This window comes from Leuresthes tenuis, unplaced genomic scaffold (genome assembly GCF_036924035.1).
Source record: "Leuresthes tenuis unplaced genomic scaffold, fLeuTen1.0.hap1 SCAF_24, whole genome shotgun sequence".
In the NCBI taxonomy this organism is placed as follows: domain Eukaryota; kingdom Metazoa; phylum Chordata; class Actinopteri; order Atheriniformes; family Atherinopsidae; genus Leuresthes; species Leuresthes tenuis.
In genome coordinates this window covers 10,414,642-10,432,439 of record NW_027325378.1, presented here as the reverse complement: position 1 = coordinate 10,432,439, position 17,798 = coordinate 10,414,642, and the positions used below count along the sequence as shown (strand labels likewise).

General features: G+C 43.8%; 1 protein-coding gene across 5 annotated transcripts in view; it reads right to left on the bottom strand.

The window, feature by feature from the left end:
* Positions 1-53: 53 nt before the first annotated feature.
* dlgap1b (discs, large (Drosophila) homolog-associated protein 1b) overlaps positions 54-17,798 on the bottom strand; it is an 88,701-nt gene continuing 70,956 nt past the window's right edge. For 2 of the 5 annotated variants that reach the window (XM_072378665.1, XM_072378667.1), the window contains exons 7-12: positions 8,807-9,192; positions 8,645-8,724; positions 5,012-5,427; positions 3,812-3,903; positions 3,112-3,264; positions 54-2,570 (exon numbers count right to left, since the gene is read on the bottom strand). In XM_072378665.1, the coding sequence (XP_072234766.1) occupies positions 2,355-2,570; positions 3,112-3,264; positions 3,812-3,903; positions 5,012-5,427; positions 8,645-8,724; positions 8,807-9,192 (1,343 nt within the window). In that variant the 3' untranslated portion in view covers positions 54-2,354. The other 3 variants (XM_072378666.1, XM_072378669.1, XM_072378668.1) reach the window with 3 other exon arrangements.

Here is a 17,798-nt window from a genome sequence, read left to right as displayed (position 1 = left end):
ATAAGCCAATTGAAAACACATGTGGAGATGGGAAAGAAGTGAATGCAACAAAATTGTGGCAATGATTTTTTTTTTAATGCTGATAAGAGCTCATACACGTGCCATAACATCAACAGTGTAATAACATTAATTACAAAATGTATATCTGTTTAATATGTTATTCGTGTTTTTAAGTTTACATTTACATAGGGAAACATTCATTTATGTACAAATATGTATTGAATGTTTTTCTCTTTATATAACTACATCACAAACTTCAGAACTCCCAGGATTGTTGGAGTGTCCACAATCCAACATTCTGGTTTCTAACTCCCTGCTATACTAGGAGTGTTATATTGATATGTTAATATAATAAACATAAATAGAGAATTGATTATTTGACGGACAATTCAATGCAAATACAAGTTCCAAAGTGAAAATACTAAACAACATAAAATGGCAATAAGTTTGAACTTTTGTTATATATATTCTCTTAAAAGTTTTATTGAGCAACTAAAGAAAATGAAAAACCATATCGTATGGTAACGTCAACACTTCTTTCACAAATAAACATCCTTCAGTTAAAATTTCAGGTAGCCGTTCAGTAAGGTCAAATAGCAGAATAAGCTGTATCCCTGCTTATCCAATGGCACAAAACTTGTTCAGATCAATACAGAGCGTTGAGCTACACAGCCAAATCCTGCAATTCTGTGATCAAAAACAATAACGTGACCGTAAACCAGATTAGGATTGTCTCCACATTCAAGCAGCTGACAGAAATACCTTGTTACACTGAAGAGAGTCGGGAAGAGAGATGTCCAACTGGAGCATCTTCTAGAAGATGGCATGGACACGTTTTCCTTTATTTAGGAACATGGCCTATCCTGATGGCAGGGATTATATACAGTAAGAGACAAAAGTCATGGGTCACATACAGTCACATCAGGTCAGACGCACACAATCAGTCTCACACACGCACACACACTAAACATGCTTCTTCCCCTGAGACTGCTGTTGTGCTCAACTATCGTTTCAGAAATTAAGGCTGATCACTGAAACAGAAAAGACAAAAAGGTGCCTGTCATGCTAAAGAACCAATAAATAAAACACAAACACAGTATAAGGGCCTTGTTGTCAGTGCATCATAATAATAATAATAATAATCACAATGTCAATAAACAGTCATTGTTCTCCTAATCAACAAATTAAAATAAAACACAAATACAAAAGATTAGAAATAGGATTATTCTGTATGACCTTCAATAATTGCTTCATTTGGAGGCAGCGATAGTGCACACACAGTGAGGAGAAATAGTCTCTTTTCAGTCCTGTAGTCTCAATACTGTCAATAAACCTTTCTTAAAAATGACTTAATAAAATATAGAACAACTACCAGTATTGTACCAAATATCAGTATTATAGCTTAGTCTGTTACACAGAGGAGTGTGATCATAACACGAGTTAGGAATAAGCGTGTTAAAAAAGACAAATATGTGTCAGCATGCGAGTCAGTTAGTCATGTCTTTCTACTGTAAATGTCCTTTATACAAACATGAGACGAGATGGTTGGTTTGATTACAGCTTGTTGATACTGCTACCTTAATCGTCAGTTACAACCAGGTCCCTTAGGACCTAGAAAAATAGGAAGCACTTTTAAAATCTGAGTCAGAACACATACACATACAATCCACACTCCTTCTGTCACACATATACACAAATTAGGTTTGTGGCAACAGCGATCTATTTCGGGATTTTCTCTCTATACAGGCCAACATCCTGCTCCTGACTCACCAGCCTCTCTGCCTCACCTGGAGGAGTAAAGTCAAACATCTCGACCGGCCCTCTAGGGTCAGCCTTGTGACCCTTTCTCAGAGAGATGCTAGTTGTGTCACCACCTGACACTAAAATAGCCTTGCCTGGCATTTTTATCATTATGTTGTAATGTTTGATCTCATTATATGAAAAAAAAAAATCATCCTGTGAGATTGTAGTACTTTTAAATCTTTGTGTGAAGCATGACCGCTGTGCTACACCAGGCTTACTTTGTAATTACAGGCCACTTAAAAGAAAGGGATTTGTTAGATACTTCTTTAGGAGTGAGTGACAGGTGGAGGTACAAGGAAAAGAAGGATTGCTACATCAAAGCTGGGAGAAGGAAATGAAGGTAAGGGGTAGACAAATAAATAAATAAATACTGTAAATGTACATTTTCTTGTTCAAACGGCTCCGAAAGTGAGTGATCCCACAGTGATCTGAAAAGTCTGCAAAAAAGGTGAATATGTTACATTAGCACCTTAGCCTTTCCATCCAGTGCTACTGTGTTTACGGTACAGTGTTCAGTATTAGACGTGTGTGGGTATATGTGTTTGTGTGTCTCATAGTCTGGTCTGAGCCTCAGGAATATAGATCTCAATACTGTCTGCGCTCTCTGTAGCAGAGCTCTGCCGCACCGACGCAGCACGTTTGGCAGCTAGCAGGCGTTTGCGAGCTTCCAGACGCTGGCGCTCAGAGCTCTCCAGTGAGCGGTCCCTAGCCAGGGGTGGGTGGCCTTTCAGGGGCTTCTTTGGCACAGGAGGGGGCATCCTTCTCTCCTGGACAGGGACAACAAATAGTCTTAAAGACAGACCATTGAGTCCTTAGGGCAGGCAGCAGCTAAACACAGCGACGAGCAACACAACTGCTGCCAGTTTGCACAAGGGTTAGATAGAGAAGTTGCTGGCATAATGAGAGAGCATGCAATTTTGAATGAGGTTATGGTTCACAGTGGCAGCCATTTGTGTAGGGTAAGAGAGCACGATGGTGGCCTTTGCGTGAGGTAAAAAAACCATTGGAGATGGACAGGCCCCAACGGTGCATGGCAGGTAGAGTAGCTTCTCAAAAGCAGCTCACTGTCGACAAGACAGAACAAAACACACAATACAAGTAGCGGCGTCAGGCAAGCAACACGAAAGTATGCAACACATATTTGCATGCTACAACAAAGCTCAACTGTAAATCATTTGGACTTACAATTCAAAGTATACGACAGAAAATATCATGCAGGTAAGTGAAGCATTCCAAATTAATGTTCAGGTTAGATAGTGGGATTATTTAAAATGAGCTCTGTCTCATATTTGCCATTTGATTCTGCACCTGCGTTTCTGGGGGAGTTAGAGGCTTCCAGTTGTTGGCTTTGAGTTGGTGGAGTTCATCAAACTTCAGGCTAATGTTCTCGATGGACAGCTGGAGCATGTCCCAGAAACCTGCGAGGTCCTGGGAGATGGGCCGCGGGTTTGCATTTGGATTCTACCATACACATGAACAAAAGCATACAAACACAGATTGTTTATATGCTTAGTCACACTTTTTTTTTTGGTTGTTTTTAACTAGCAGATAAAATATGAAATAAAATTTATTTAATTTTATAGACAAGCATTTTTCAGTAAAATGCTGGATTACTGGGCTTGTATCCAGTAAGTGCCGTTGGCTTCTTTATTACCCGTTGTTTTGAATATATGGATATATATGCATTTTTTGTCCCATAGCGGAATTACTATGCTTTTTAAGGCCTGATCTTACTGTAAGATAAAGTGTTGATAATGTAACAAAGGGTAGAATATTTTGACATGTGTAAATATGAATGTATTAATGTTTGAATTCAATGATTTGCTGGCTCCTTCTTTCACTCACTAAGCTCTGTTTCTGGTTGTGAAAGATGGCAAAGATGTGATATCTATACTAGATGCACAGTAAATGACTGCTAGCCTGGCCTGTCAGCATGATTTGTGCAGGATGATGTCAGCGTTGAGGAGCGGGGGAGGGGGGAGCATGCAGAGGATGAGGTGACACGTACCAGATTCTCCTCACACAGCTCCCGAAACTGCTGGAACTTCTGGGACATCAGCAGCTGGGCACTCCCCACTGCACTGCGGATCTTCCCGAGGACTGCAGAAAGACACAGACGCACATGCATGCGCACACACACAGTTCACAATGCAATTACTCACAGAACTGCATACTGCAGGCATGTTGCACCATTCACAGAGGGAGGTGCATTAGAAATGCAACAATGACATATGTGCTAGAACCATCCTTTAAAGGTTTCTTTCAGGAATAGAAATGATTCAGGGAAGTGAAGTATTGACTGAAATTCTATATTTATCTCCAAATACAGAAATTAATTAACTAACAAATTAAATGACTAAACCTGCAATATGTGTAGATATGTAGTTGTAGTCAAATTCAGTCTCTGGTCCCAAGAATGCTATTTAAAACAACGAATGCTACATTGCGTGACCTGATTCTACTGCAAAGTGTAACTGGCTTATACATCCCTATGGACAGCAATTGCAAATGCATACATCACACCACATGAAGCTTTTGGAACCAGAGACTGAGAGAAGGAGTAATGAATCTGCACGAGTCTTCAGCCCCCTCAGGATGTGCGTGTGTCTGTGTGTGTGTGGGTGCGTGTGTGTGTGTCTGTACACTTGGTGGCGTGGGATCTGGGAAAACATAACCTTGAGACACCCTCCCTGTTCTCTCTGTTCCATGTGAGAATCTCTTGCCTGGAACAAAAACACTAGCTGCATAAGCAATGACATTTTCAGTAAAACACAAACTCAACTGCACAGGAAGGACAGGTAAAAATACAGTTCCCACTGCCAGAGGCTTGTTTGCTCAGTCTGGTTTAACCATGCGAGTGTGTGAGTGTAACACTTCTTTAGACGTGAGCATACATACAGACAAGGACTGCTCGTGTGTTCCTTCAAGATCAAATAGTTGCCTCGAAAGAGCACTAAGAGAACTCTGTGTGAAAGATCGTTATACAGTCTAAAGGACACATGTGTGGCTGGAGCCAGCAGTGGCCTATTGATAAGTATGCACGGTATGTCTGTGGAGGCCAGAGGGCCTGAGACAGAAACAAGCAGCTATTGTGGTCCAATACCATGAATACCATCACCCTCTGAACCGAGTGAAAAACAGAACTACTGTCACTCTACAACTGATTTTCTTGGATTCATATGTTATCAAATTTTGTTATCCAACTCACTCTCATCATGTAACTCATTCTCCACCTCATCCTGCTCCATCTGTCTGCACCAGCCCTCCATACGCTCAGTCTCAGCCTGCAGCAACTTGAGGAACCAGCGGCCGTCGCGGGGGCACACCAATCGGCCGACAGCCTCTAGAGGCTCCACTTCTGGCTCGGGGACACTGTCCATCCAGGGGTCTGGCGGAGGCAGGATAGACGGGTCAAACCCCACCTCCCCGTAGTCGTCTCCGGCGCAAGCATGGTAGTGGTTCCCAGAGCCTTGGATGCTGACAGTGGAGGAGGCGGCATCACGAGAGTGCTGGCGCGGCATGGTGGCGCAGTGACGTGGGGGCAGCTCTGGGACATCTGAAGATTCATCAAGATCTGCCTGGACAGCTGTGGTTACACTGTTGGAGCGGGTCATTCTGCGGTGACTATAAAAGGATACAAGAACAAGTTAGGTGTTAAAGATACTATTTTAATTTGGTTGGTTTCCTTTTAGGCAGAGGATACAGTATATCATTTACACACGGCTCTTGGAGGTGCCCCCATGAGTGAAAAATTTAAATCAGGATCACAGCGATCTCAACACTGATAGTGATGAATAGCTTTTGTAGTGTGGAACATCTGCTGTATAGGTGTGTGTGTTTTGTCACCTGGCTCATTCAAAGTCAATAGTGTGCAATCGTCTGTCATACCACAAGCCCTGCTTTGGGGCTGAGGCACACACAGACACACACACACAATCAGTGCAGGCACACAAATACACACATTCACACACCTGGGACCCTGCAGCGTAATATTCGCCTCAAAGGCTTTGTCAAGCCCTCCCCACTATGTGCAACAGCAGACACGTACACACACATGCAAAGATTAAATCAACACACGCACACAACCACACACAGTTGGCTAAGTTCAATGGAGGTGGTCATCATCCCCGTAATGAATGGGATGCCAGAGGGACGCGGGTGTTGGGTTTTGCAAGGCGGGAATGGCCTGGCCAGCCGACAGCAAGGTGATTTAACAATCCAGGATCCTAATCATTGCCAGCTCAAACTGCTACAAGACTCAAAACCCATAATTCATTAACATAAACTCTCATTTAGCAAATGAGACAATATACTCTTATTTGCACCTAAATCTAAAGTGCATTAGTGCCCATTTAAGCTTAACATAGATGTGCTCATGCATACTTGCTTCTCCTACATTTACAACAGGCCAAAAAAAACAGAGGGTAAACTGACAGCTTTTTAGATGCATTCTGACCCAAACGTGCCCTCAATCCTCTCCCACATGAACCTAAGCTTGACCTGGTCGGAGCATGACACACACAAATGATCACAGCTCCATCACGCTTGCCTCAGTCCATCTCCGGACACACACTCCCCCTGAACCATTTATCTTTACTTCCCCTTTTCTAATTCATCTCTCCTCCTCTGTGAACAAGAGAAAGAGCGCAAGAACAAGGGAGTGGCATCGGGTAGATCAAACAGTGTGTGTGTGCATACCAGCAGCCTGGTGTGTGTGAGTGTGTGTGAAGAGCAGTTAAAGAGTAACTCCTCTGAGCAGGTGTTCAGTTATAATGACCTCAGCTTGCTTTCTATCACGCTGGTAACAACTTCCTGCAAGGGCAGAAACAGGCAAGGCCAAACACAGCCCAGACAGATAGACATATCAATAGACACGACGCAAAAGAACAAGAGGAACAAGGGCATCTAAAGAGCTAGGTCTATCTTAGAGAGAGAAAAAAAGACTAGAAAATATTAGGAAGGTATGTAGGAGTAAGTAAAAATGCAGAAAGTCCATTTTCTTATTACATCCATGTGATGGAAAGTTAAAAATCACCCCAGAGGTGGGAGTGTTACTTTTCCATATTCCATATCCTGCCACCTTTGGAGTGCATCTATTTTAATTTTAAATCATTGATTTTCCTGTTATCTGCAGAAAAGCTGGCTCAAAATCTTAAAATGTCTTCAAACAAAAATAACTGAATTTGTATTCAAATGTAGAAAAAGACGCACCAGAAGATGTGCAACTGGTTTGTTGAATGGCAGATAACAGGAGCATACAGACACAAAATGACACCTGAAAGTTGTATCCGCAGCTGAGGCTTCTTCTTGTCATGTCAGCTTAAACCAGATGACAATCCTTCAGTCACTTAGGATCAACACAAAAAAGGCCGGCAGGCCTAGTTGTCCATATAGTTGACTTTTCAAGATGGTGGTTGTGCATATGGTTGAGTCGCAAAAAGGCTGAGACTGCAAAGCCATCTGGTGACCAACGAGCTCAAACCTACATTTGCCAGGCTCTAAAAAAAAATCTAATCAAATAAATAATGCATCGAATTCTATCACATTTGTACTTCACTTTGTACTCAATTATGCATGCATCATCATAAAAAGATAAGAGGGGAAAATATGTTGCATTTATTTTCAAACGTTTCTGAACAAGAGGAGCTATTTGTTAATATAGTTTACAACTTTCTAACAATGCCTCTCAGTTAAACCTAGTTCAAACAGCAAGGTAAGGTTATGACCTGTCAGTGCTGCATATAAACACACAAACACCCACACAAACAGTCACACGGGAGCAAGGCCGTAGGATATTGGCACTCTCACTGTCTGGGAATCTAATGTAGGGGGCAGCATGCCCAGACCTCCCAGGTGCATACACATACACATTCACGCACGATGGATGCCAAGAGGTAAACGAACAAGCATGCACCACCAAAAATACCATCCAAACTACCTCAAATATTAACCAAAGGAAAGCACAGGCTGCTGTGCTGCATAATACCCAAGCTTCAGCAGAGTAGAAGGTGTCTGGGTGAGTTAATATTTGGCTTGGCGACTCATGGAACGCCGAGCTTGGTCAATCAGCTGAGACTTCCTCTTTCAGAACTCCCCTCATATTCCCTGACACTGTGCAAGTGTGTGTCTTAAAAGTGATGGACTCAGCCCTCTCTGTGATCTTTGATTAAAACTGATCTCTCTTTGAATTCCATTAGCATGCCTTAACTACGGAGCAAAAACCTGCTGAATATATAAGCTTGCCTCACCAAACAGAAGGTCCCTAGATTACCAGGGCGAATGAAAGTGGACAAAGAGGCCATAAATGCCTGAGTGTCCCATCAGAGGCCTTGGTAAGCTTTGTAACATATGACCTAATGAAACACTGTGCACACTAGGCTTCTTCTCCTGAAACTGCAAACATGCTGCAGTCAGAATGAAAAACTTTAGCTGACAGCACAGCAGCCTCTCTCAGAACCAAACAAACTCAATAAAACTCCCTCTCTCTCCCTTCCTCCTACACATTCACAAACACACAGCCTCAAAGTAGCTTGAATCACAATGACTGGAGCAACAGATGGCTGTCAACTCACCCCCTCCACCTTCTCAGCTCCACCACATCCTCTGGCCCAGCTGTCGCTTGGGGCCCCTGGCTGAGGGGACTCTGACGCCAACCTTCCTCAAACTGGGGACAGCTGCTGAGGGGTATCCAGAGTTGAGGGGTTGGGGGGGGTGAGAGCTTGTAGTGCACATTACAAACCCCTCTCTGTCTCCATACGTCCTGCCCTCTGCCTCATCCCTCCCCTCAGACTTATCTAGTTTCTCTTTATCAACCTCTTTCTCTCTTTGTGTCTCAACTTACCATCGCTCATCCTCCACCTGAATTCCTATTGACTGGAATTTGGACTGCTCCTCTGTCAGCCCTCCTTCCTCTGGGTCCACCTAACAGGAGGGAAGAAACTGTCAAACTGCGGTCAGAGTCTTCATATAAAACTTTGACTGAAACCACAGCTTATTCACAAACCTGAATCCCTATGGAGAGGCACTTGCGGAGCGCTTCTCTCTGCGCCTTGCTGTCAGCGTTCACATGTGCGACGGCAGACGTGGTGGCCGTGGCAGTGATGGTGATGGTGCTGTTGGTGACGTGCTGGCTGGCAGGGCCATGCACCTGAGCATTAGCTGCCTCTATGGCCGCTGTCAGGGCCTTCATGCTGTCGATGCTCTCTGTAGAGTTGGACAGTCCTGGCTGGGAGCTGATGCCCGTTCTCTGGCTGGAGCCCCCATCCATGTAGGCATCCTGGGCGGACTCAGTGCTGCTTTGGGCCGTGATGGATATGAAGGGTTTGGATGGGGTGGTTCGTGGCGGGACGGGGGGTGGTGTCTTTTTGTAGGTGGTGATGCATGATGACACTGTAGAGAAAGAGCCAAAAAAGAATTAATAGTAACAGCAAAAAGATGTGCCCCTCAAATTGAATGCAAGCGATAAAGTTCACAGGAAGTTTGAAAAAGCCAAGAACAATCAAATCATAGAGCACCAGTCGAAAGGTAATTTTTCCATACCGATGAGGATATTATTGAGTTATTCAGGTGTATTGTGGCCTTAAGCCATGGCATAGTACAGCTCAACTTAACTTTATCCTCTCTCTTTTCACGGATAGTACCTGATGCCTTTTTAAACCACACACCGATCAGGCTGAATTATGCATGCATGTCAACAACATCTGTTGTTGCTGTTGTGGCATCTCCTCTCTTTAGAGGTACACTGTTTCATTAGTGTGTGTCCTTACATTCTGCCAGAGCAGTTTCATACTGCACCTCTATGAATTTCAACAAAGAATCCCACCTAAGTTGATGGGATATCATCTCTGGTGAAGAAAAAAATCATCGTAAGAAAGTAAAAATCAGGTTGGATGATATTCAAAGTAACATTTCAGATTAAAACATTGTCATGTAGAGCATTTTTCTTTCAAATAATATAGAATCTTTAAACAAATACAGGAATGTTTTTACAGAAATATATGCATCAGTTCACCCAGAAGCCTTAGTTCTACGTGCTGGTGTCAAATGCACAGTAGATTAGGGCCAACTTTGACAAATCAGAGCCACATCTAGTAATAGGATTAGTACGTCAGTCACTTGACCCACTGATCTACATGGTTAAGCCTTCTACACATCGACTGTAGATATGTTGAACAATTTGATTGTGCTGACTACGAGTCTTACTGGTACTGGTATTTAACTGGTAGTTAAATGATACTAAAGAAGTCAGTGAGACAACTCACTGCAGTAAAGGCTTGTATGAAATCCAAGCAGATTTGTATATAAATTTTAAAATTTATCAGCGCTCTGCTGAATAACACACACCCCCTTTTCTGTCAGCTCTCTCTTCCTCTCATGTTACAGCTACAGGTTCTGCACAGACAATGGAGACTCTCAGACACACTGAGTCAGAAGCCTGTCTATAGAAACATACCAACAGACAAAAAAAAACCAAACCGAAACATAAAACACTGTCTGACAAAAAAAAACATCAACCACCTCCTAACAAAATTATGACTTGGAATCTCCTTCCTCGGCTGGTGCTGTCCTGTCATCAAAACTAGGTCGTCCCCTGTGTGCTCTGCAGCAGAACTAGGACAGCGGGTTTCCTGGATCTCTTTAATCCCTTCAAAAGACAAACATCCTACCGTGGCTTGATCGGGGCTCTGTGTGCGGCAGACAACTGTTGCCAACCACACCCAGCACTTGCAGCCATGTCTAAAACCATTAGAGTGGGATCTTGTTTGCTTTGTGCCTTGCCATCTCACTGACAGCTACAGAGAGGCCTTAACATATTGGAGGTGAACAGAGGGTGGCTGACTTCATCCTTTTGGTTTCTTGTAGTCATCTGCCGACTTCCACCCACCCTTCCACCTCCCTCCTGCTGCAACAGCAGTGATTGGACGATCCCAGACAAGATTTCAGTCAGGTTTTGACAAGCTGGAAAGTATTCAGATGGGATGAAAGCTGCACTGAGATGAGATCACGGTTGCTAATTGAGTGTCTTTGATGGTCGCACTGCAAACCACAAGAAAGACTTACTGTACTTACTTTGATAGATGAATCTCATATGTATTTCTTCAGAGAGATATAGTGTGTGTAGGAATTACTGCCAGGAACATTTGAGGCTAAATCATGTGAGCATGTCATGATATGCAATGCTGTCAACTTCTCACATAAAATAAGATCAACATCAGCGCTAATCCTTGGAAAGGTCAGAGAGTACGAACCAACAAGGGGACAAAAAACACACCACGAACACACACATACACTCATACAGAGGGAGAGGTCCTGCCCCTATCAACTGTGGAGGTTCAAAGGATAGAATGTCAGCCACTTTTCAGAGCTTCTATCCCCTGAAGTCATCTAAAAGTCACACATCAGTGTGTGTGTGTGTGTGTGTGTACGTGCCTATGCTGGATGACGGTATGTGCTCAAGCTCCTCTCAGGCCCACAGCAGAGTTAAAGAGGGTTTTAATCCGCTCAATATAGCATTGTATGAAACATGACACGACGAGTTGTGTCCCACCTAGCTGTCACTCTGAGAACCAGACACTCAAGAGAATGACAGGGGCCTCGAATGCCATGACAGGTTAAGTAAACACTCACAAGAGTCACAACATGTCCACACACACACATGTATGCAAACACATTCTTGCAGAGGCACACATATAACGTTGACACAACCCAGCTTAATGTTTCAACCTCTCCACATAAAGGGAGACCACAGACTTCCTGCCCATGATATGCTCTTCATCCATCAGGAGCTGTTGTCAACAACGTGCCAGCCTGTTCCAGGGACTTGGATTGACTCAGTTGAAACTTCTAATTAGAATGAAAAAAAAATAGGAAATCTTCAAATTAGTTCTTGTCTGATTAAAGTGAGAAGAAAACATCTGACCAAAACAACTGTCCTGATAAGACAGAGGCCAAGTTTCCAGTTTCCACAGAGATGATAAGGAAAGAGTTTGATCCTCTTGCAGTCATGAAAGCGTTAGACGGCTACACTGCCTTGGACCTCCCACACATACAGACAGTCAAGGACAGAGCGAAGCAGGAATGTGACACAGGATTCCATCAAACCCTTAAGAAGGAATGTGGGAAACTCTTCACCAGCCACAGATGAACACAGGCAAGAACAAATAAAGGTTTGTCTGCCACTTAATAATATCAGGTTAATGCAGCTTTGATTACAGACTAAGAAAGAGGTGGTCTGTATTCTCTCCTTTGCAAATAAGGAAGAAGACCAACTTCCTCCCTTAATGCTTAGTGGAAATGGAGCTGTGGAATTTAATCTTTTTACCCCCCTCACAGAGGTAGCGGTAGCCTGCTGAGAGCATTGTCATCCCAAAAGAAAAGAGGAGTTTGTGAATGACAAAATTCTAGTGGCTCTCTGCCAAATCCCTCTTTGACAAATGCTTCAAAAGTCCCACGCCGACAAGTTGGTGTGAATAGCAGTTCTTCTTGGCAGAGCACGCCCCCACCCCTGGCCTTGATAATATCAAAGAAAGCCCTCTTTCCCTCCCCTGAGACAAACCAGTCTCCATTCATTTCTCCAGTTCAGGAACAAAAACAGACCTGCTGCCCACCTCTCTATTTGACTCTGCTGGTCACTACGACCCCTATGTGTCTGCATAAGTGTATGCTGTTTTCTTCATTTAATCACTATGTCCTTGTTGCTGGACAGATGGAAGGCAGACAGTTGCCTTGTAATTTCAAAGCTGTATATCTGTGTGATAGGCCACTTCAAAGAGCAGACGGTTTGATTTAAGAGGCTCGCAGGAACGAGCTCCCCCCAGCGGAGGCCAAGAGCAAATCCACCACAATCCAAATAAATACAAAGGCCAGGGCATGGGGCGGTCGGTATGGCGGAACATTGACAGCTGAGCCCAGCTGCACTGTGTTTGGGGTTAGGGTCTGCAAAAGAGGAAAGGGTAGAGGCTAACTAATGGAGAGGAAGAGCTGAACAAGAGACTGAGGAGGAGGAGGAGGGACAGGGATGAGTTACTGCCTGGCTCCGTCTGCTCACTCTGTCCATTTGTCCGTCATCCTCTTTCTGTTGCACTCCCCCATCATGCACGCTCACACACAGAGAACCAGCTGGAGTCCTTTGTGATAATGTCACCATGGCAATACACAGCAACAAGAAGTTTGCCAGGAGGCCTGGCATTGTACCAGCAGAAAGGAGAGATTCTGGTGGTCATTTGTTTAGCTTGATACCTAAACAGCAACCAACAAGGAAATACAGCAGGAGTAATGAGTAGCAGCTAGCATAACATCATAAACAAACACGTAGCAGGATAACAGTACATAGTGGTGTAAATGAATATATGCAATGATGTTTTGAGCCCTGAAGCGTTGGCTTTGTCACTGAACTCTACCAACCAGTTTATCTTGGATTCTTGTCAAAAAAAAGAAAGGCTTGTTGATGTGTTTCTGAGGGAGTGTCGTGGAAGACAAAAAGTTAAAAGGTTCATTCTATGTGACATTACAACACCATTGTGAACATCGACTCAATGCCACCTCCAGTGGTTTGCCATAGCAGGCTTGTGGCTCATCAGCTATAATTTATTATCAGCTTATACTGCCGTGGACCAAAAACCCAGCACAAAAAATATACAATGATCCTTTAAAAGCCTTCTGACAGTGCTCTGAGTCACCTGAAAGTCTCTCAGAAACCTTCATGTCTGTCTACAACTCTCAGCCACCAGAGGCCAGAGGTCACCAGAGAGGGTTTCTGCTCTCCAGATGCCTGAGCTCTCAGACACAATAGCTCACTGTGTGTATGTGAGAGCAGGAGGGGTAGGTGGCAGTCTGAGAGTGCCTTTTAAAGGAGTATATTTAGCATGTGTGAGTGCTTATAAGGGAGGAAGTTTCCAGTGCAAATGGTACCAATACCAGAGTTGTAAACATCCTGCGCTAACTTCTACATTTAAAATGAACTTTTCTTTTTCTTCTTTGTCTTCTTAAGCATGCACATCAGCACAAGACATTGGTTAAAATGCCTGCAGTGTCCTCCAACCAGCAGGGCTATCAGCAAATCTGTGTGCTTAGGGTGCCCCTTCTGACAGTAACCTATGTCAGCAGCGGGTAACTGCCCTGCCAGGCTTGTGTCTCTTGAATCAGTAGATAAGAGAGTGTTTACAACTGTCAGCCACCAGTATATCTGGCAGGCAGCTGCCCTCTGTTAAGCAATAGATTCACTTCACTTAACCCACTTTCCTATGATCCAAGTTCATTTTGAGAACCTGGTAACCTCTTTTAATCCTCTTTTATGACTTGAGATATCTAATGTTTTGAAATGTATAAATGCAGGGGAATATACAGATACTTTTTATATTAATAAATAACCTCAAAATATCTAACTTTTACACTGGAAACATTGTAACTGTTAATCACTGAAAAATACCCACAAGATGACATTTGCTGCTCTGTCAGGTATATTCTTTGAGGATTTGGCAGAAATATGTTATCTAAAAGTCTGTTCCTATACAGCAGTAATGTGGGCTATTCCTCTGGAGCCTTTTCTTACATGAAGGGGGGTTTCTCATTTGACCTCCTCTGTCACGGCTCCAGGCCGCTTCCATTGTTCTCCACTCCTCCTTGGCAAAGGCTTTACTCTGACTAGTCCACATCCACACGAGAAGACACATCGGTCTTTTGTTTCTACCCTAAAAAACTTGCCTGCAGGGGGCTAACAAAAGAGAGCACGGTTGCTAGGTACAGGGGGAAAGCGGAGGAGTGTGAGAGAAATATAAGAAGGAATAACAGATAAATGAGAAAAAGATGAAAATAAAATGATAGAATGGAGGGTAAGTTTGCCACGCTGTTTCCTTCAGTTTCTGTACATTCCATCTGCTTTGTGGGGCATAAACTTGAGCATTAGTCCTGACACTAAAACTAACACGCCCACACATCTCACGCATGCTTTCACTGCACACATTTCCCACAGCATTGCTCACCGACTGACTGATACTTTAAGAGTAGACTGGCTCACTGTGTGGAGTGACACATCAGATGTGCCGGCAATGACAGCATGGGCAAATATAATAAGTCCAACATAGCTGTGGGCAGAATCATGTAGCTGGGAGAAATCAGTAAGTCATTAAATGAAACTGGATTTGTGATTGAGCAGTGTCTGAGTCCACATAAGTCTCTGAATATGTAGCGGGTAAAACTCAAATTAAAGACCAAGAGAGGACAGAGTTTGAGGCTGACATTTAATGTTTTTAAAGGATTGACAAAGACCATTCAGGCCTGTGTCTGGTAAACTAAAAATATCCAGAACAACAAGAGTGATGTTGCCACCACACTGTCTCCAAGTGCCAAGCACAGCTGTGTGATAAAACATGACAGTCCACTAGACCTGAAAGTCTCTGAAGTTGTATCCAAGTGGTGGAAAACTATGACTGAAAAGCCCTGGAATAATGACCACTGGCCCAAAATAGCAAACAAAAAAACAAGAAGCTACACATACACACACACACACACACACACACACAAACACACACAGGAATCAGCCTTGAGGGCTGAAACACAATAACAGTGTCATGTCATTACATGAAGGATCACTGCTTGCTGCAGCTATTTGCATATAAATGCAGCAGAATGTGGTCAAAAGTTCACTTCTTTCCACTTAAAAAAAGTCTGTACACTGCCAGCTCCGTAGAGATTAACACCAAAAGACAAAAAAAAAAAGTCTGATTTAATTTGATTCATAAAATGACACAGCAGAGAAAATAGCAGGAAAGCTGGCTTGCAGCTTTTACAAGCGTGTGAGTTTACTCTTCCAGGAATGCCGTGAAACATCGGCGTTGGGTGTTGTTTCACAGTCCTGGCTTTTCTTTTTTTCCCTCGCATTCCTTCTCGCTTTACCCCTGTTTGACGTTCTTTGTCCTGACCACATGCACATGGAGGGGAAAGGAGACACTGGCGGCCTAATCCACTGCCAGAGGCACACTTAAGCCATCTGGGCCCAAAACCAAACGTCAGGCCTTCTATGTCTCCTATATGAAAGGAGCAACAAGGCGGGTGGGGGAGATGGAAAGTTAGGAAAGAGGAAGAGGGAAATGAGAGGAAAAAGTGGGGGAGACAAAAAGGCAGGAGTTACAAGAAAGGCGAATGGGGGATTTGGAACAAGAACCAGGCTACACTGGCTATACTGTCTTTTGTGGTTTCCAGTCCCGACCCTCTGACCCTATACATCCTGTTGAAGGAGGTGGAGGGAAAGACGAGACGGCAGCTATAGGCTCTCGCTGACGGCATGTGTATCTGTGTGTTCAAAGCATGCAGTCCAAAAAGCACATTATCAGAATGAATATAAACATCTGAAGATGCTACATAGTTCTGTCTGTCTCTCAGGTGTGACTTTTCACACCCCTCTTCCCTCTCTTCCTGGGTGTTTACATCCACTCCCTGCAGAATCTTGTGGGGGAGGAACAATGGTCTCTCCAGCATTCCCACTCTCCTGCCGAGAGCCCTCGTTTGTCTCCTGCATTCCTTTCCCCATTCATCTTTTTTTCTCTCTTCGCTCCTGAACAGAAAAAAAAAAGTCTTCTACTCTTTACAAGGGGGAGGGGTTTGAGAGTGTCTTAAAATCTCTGAGTGGAATCAGTCCTCTTGAACCTCTCCCCTCCTCCCCTTTCCTCTCTGTTTTACTTGGTTAGTGAAGCAGGAAAGCTTTAAGAAAGGGAGGAGAAAGAGGAGATGCATTCTTTCCCTCTCTCTTGCTGTCTCTCGGTATGCACCAGGGGTGAGTTGTGGCTTATTTTTAATGACTGGTTTAGAAGAAAAAAAAGTTTGGGGGTAGGGCTGGGTCTCTTCCCCCGCCGGCCGCTTGCACACAGACTCACTCAGTCACACACATTACTGTAGCTGAGTCTGGGACTTTCACAGAGAAGTCTTTAATTTGCACTGGGGCCTGGCCTCCCACACTGCACAACCCAAACCACCCACTTACAGCCGTGCACCATTCCTCGGAGTAACTCCAAAGTACTCTCTGCCCTCCAGAACAGTGAAAGCAACACAAAGTCTCAAACACACAATTTAGCTGTCAAGCAAAAGTCAAAAAAACTTCCAGTATTTTGCCAGGACAGCTGTGAAAAACAACATGTTTTTCTCCAGTTCAAACAGCTTTGATTCTTTTGGTGGAGGTTTAGCTATATATCCCACTCCCTCTTATGTTTTTCATTCCCCCGGGCTTTAAGTTTGCAGGCCCTGCCCTGCCTAGCTTTAACATGCAGGAGCCATGAGGATCATCCACAGTCAACACTGAGGAAATCCTTTCAGGGCTTTGCTTTTCCTCTGCTCTTTCTGATGCCAAAACACAGGGAGGAAGCACAGAAATGGGAGGAGTAGGACAGTCCCTACCTGACAGAACACCCCCTGTCCACCTGATATGAGGCACCAAACACTCTGTTTACTTTTATACTTGGTAGAGTAATCCTGAAAGTAGACTACTGATCTCTTCATCTGAACAGGAAGCTGCTGTATGTGTTCTCTCTGCAGAGTGGAGACAGCAGGGGTTCACTGCCGCAGTCATTCTTCTACTGTTTGCTGTGGCTCCGTCAGCTCCTCCCTGTGCCCTTCTCTTAATTTTCCCCTCTCTCCTAAGTTTTTTTGAACTGAGAGCGGGAGGAGAGGAATGAATGACACTCTCCTGCTTGCGCTTCCTGTGTCAAAGATGCCCAAACGCCACTCTTCCTCTCTCAATGGCTATAATCAAAGCATTCCAGGCCCTAACAAGCTGAGACCAATTAAGTCGTAAGTAAACACAAACACCCAGCAGGCACTAAAAGAAGAGCTTAAGTCCTGCAAATGTATCCTTTTGACTTTACTTCTTCTTTAGAGCATGTGCAGGCAAGAAATCACTGATGATTCAGGTCGAGGACACAATAATAATAAATGATTGATAACTCCGTAAAACTATTTCTGGACAAATATTCAGCAAGTGCCTACAGGTGAACCTACCGGGATAG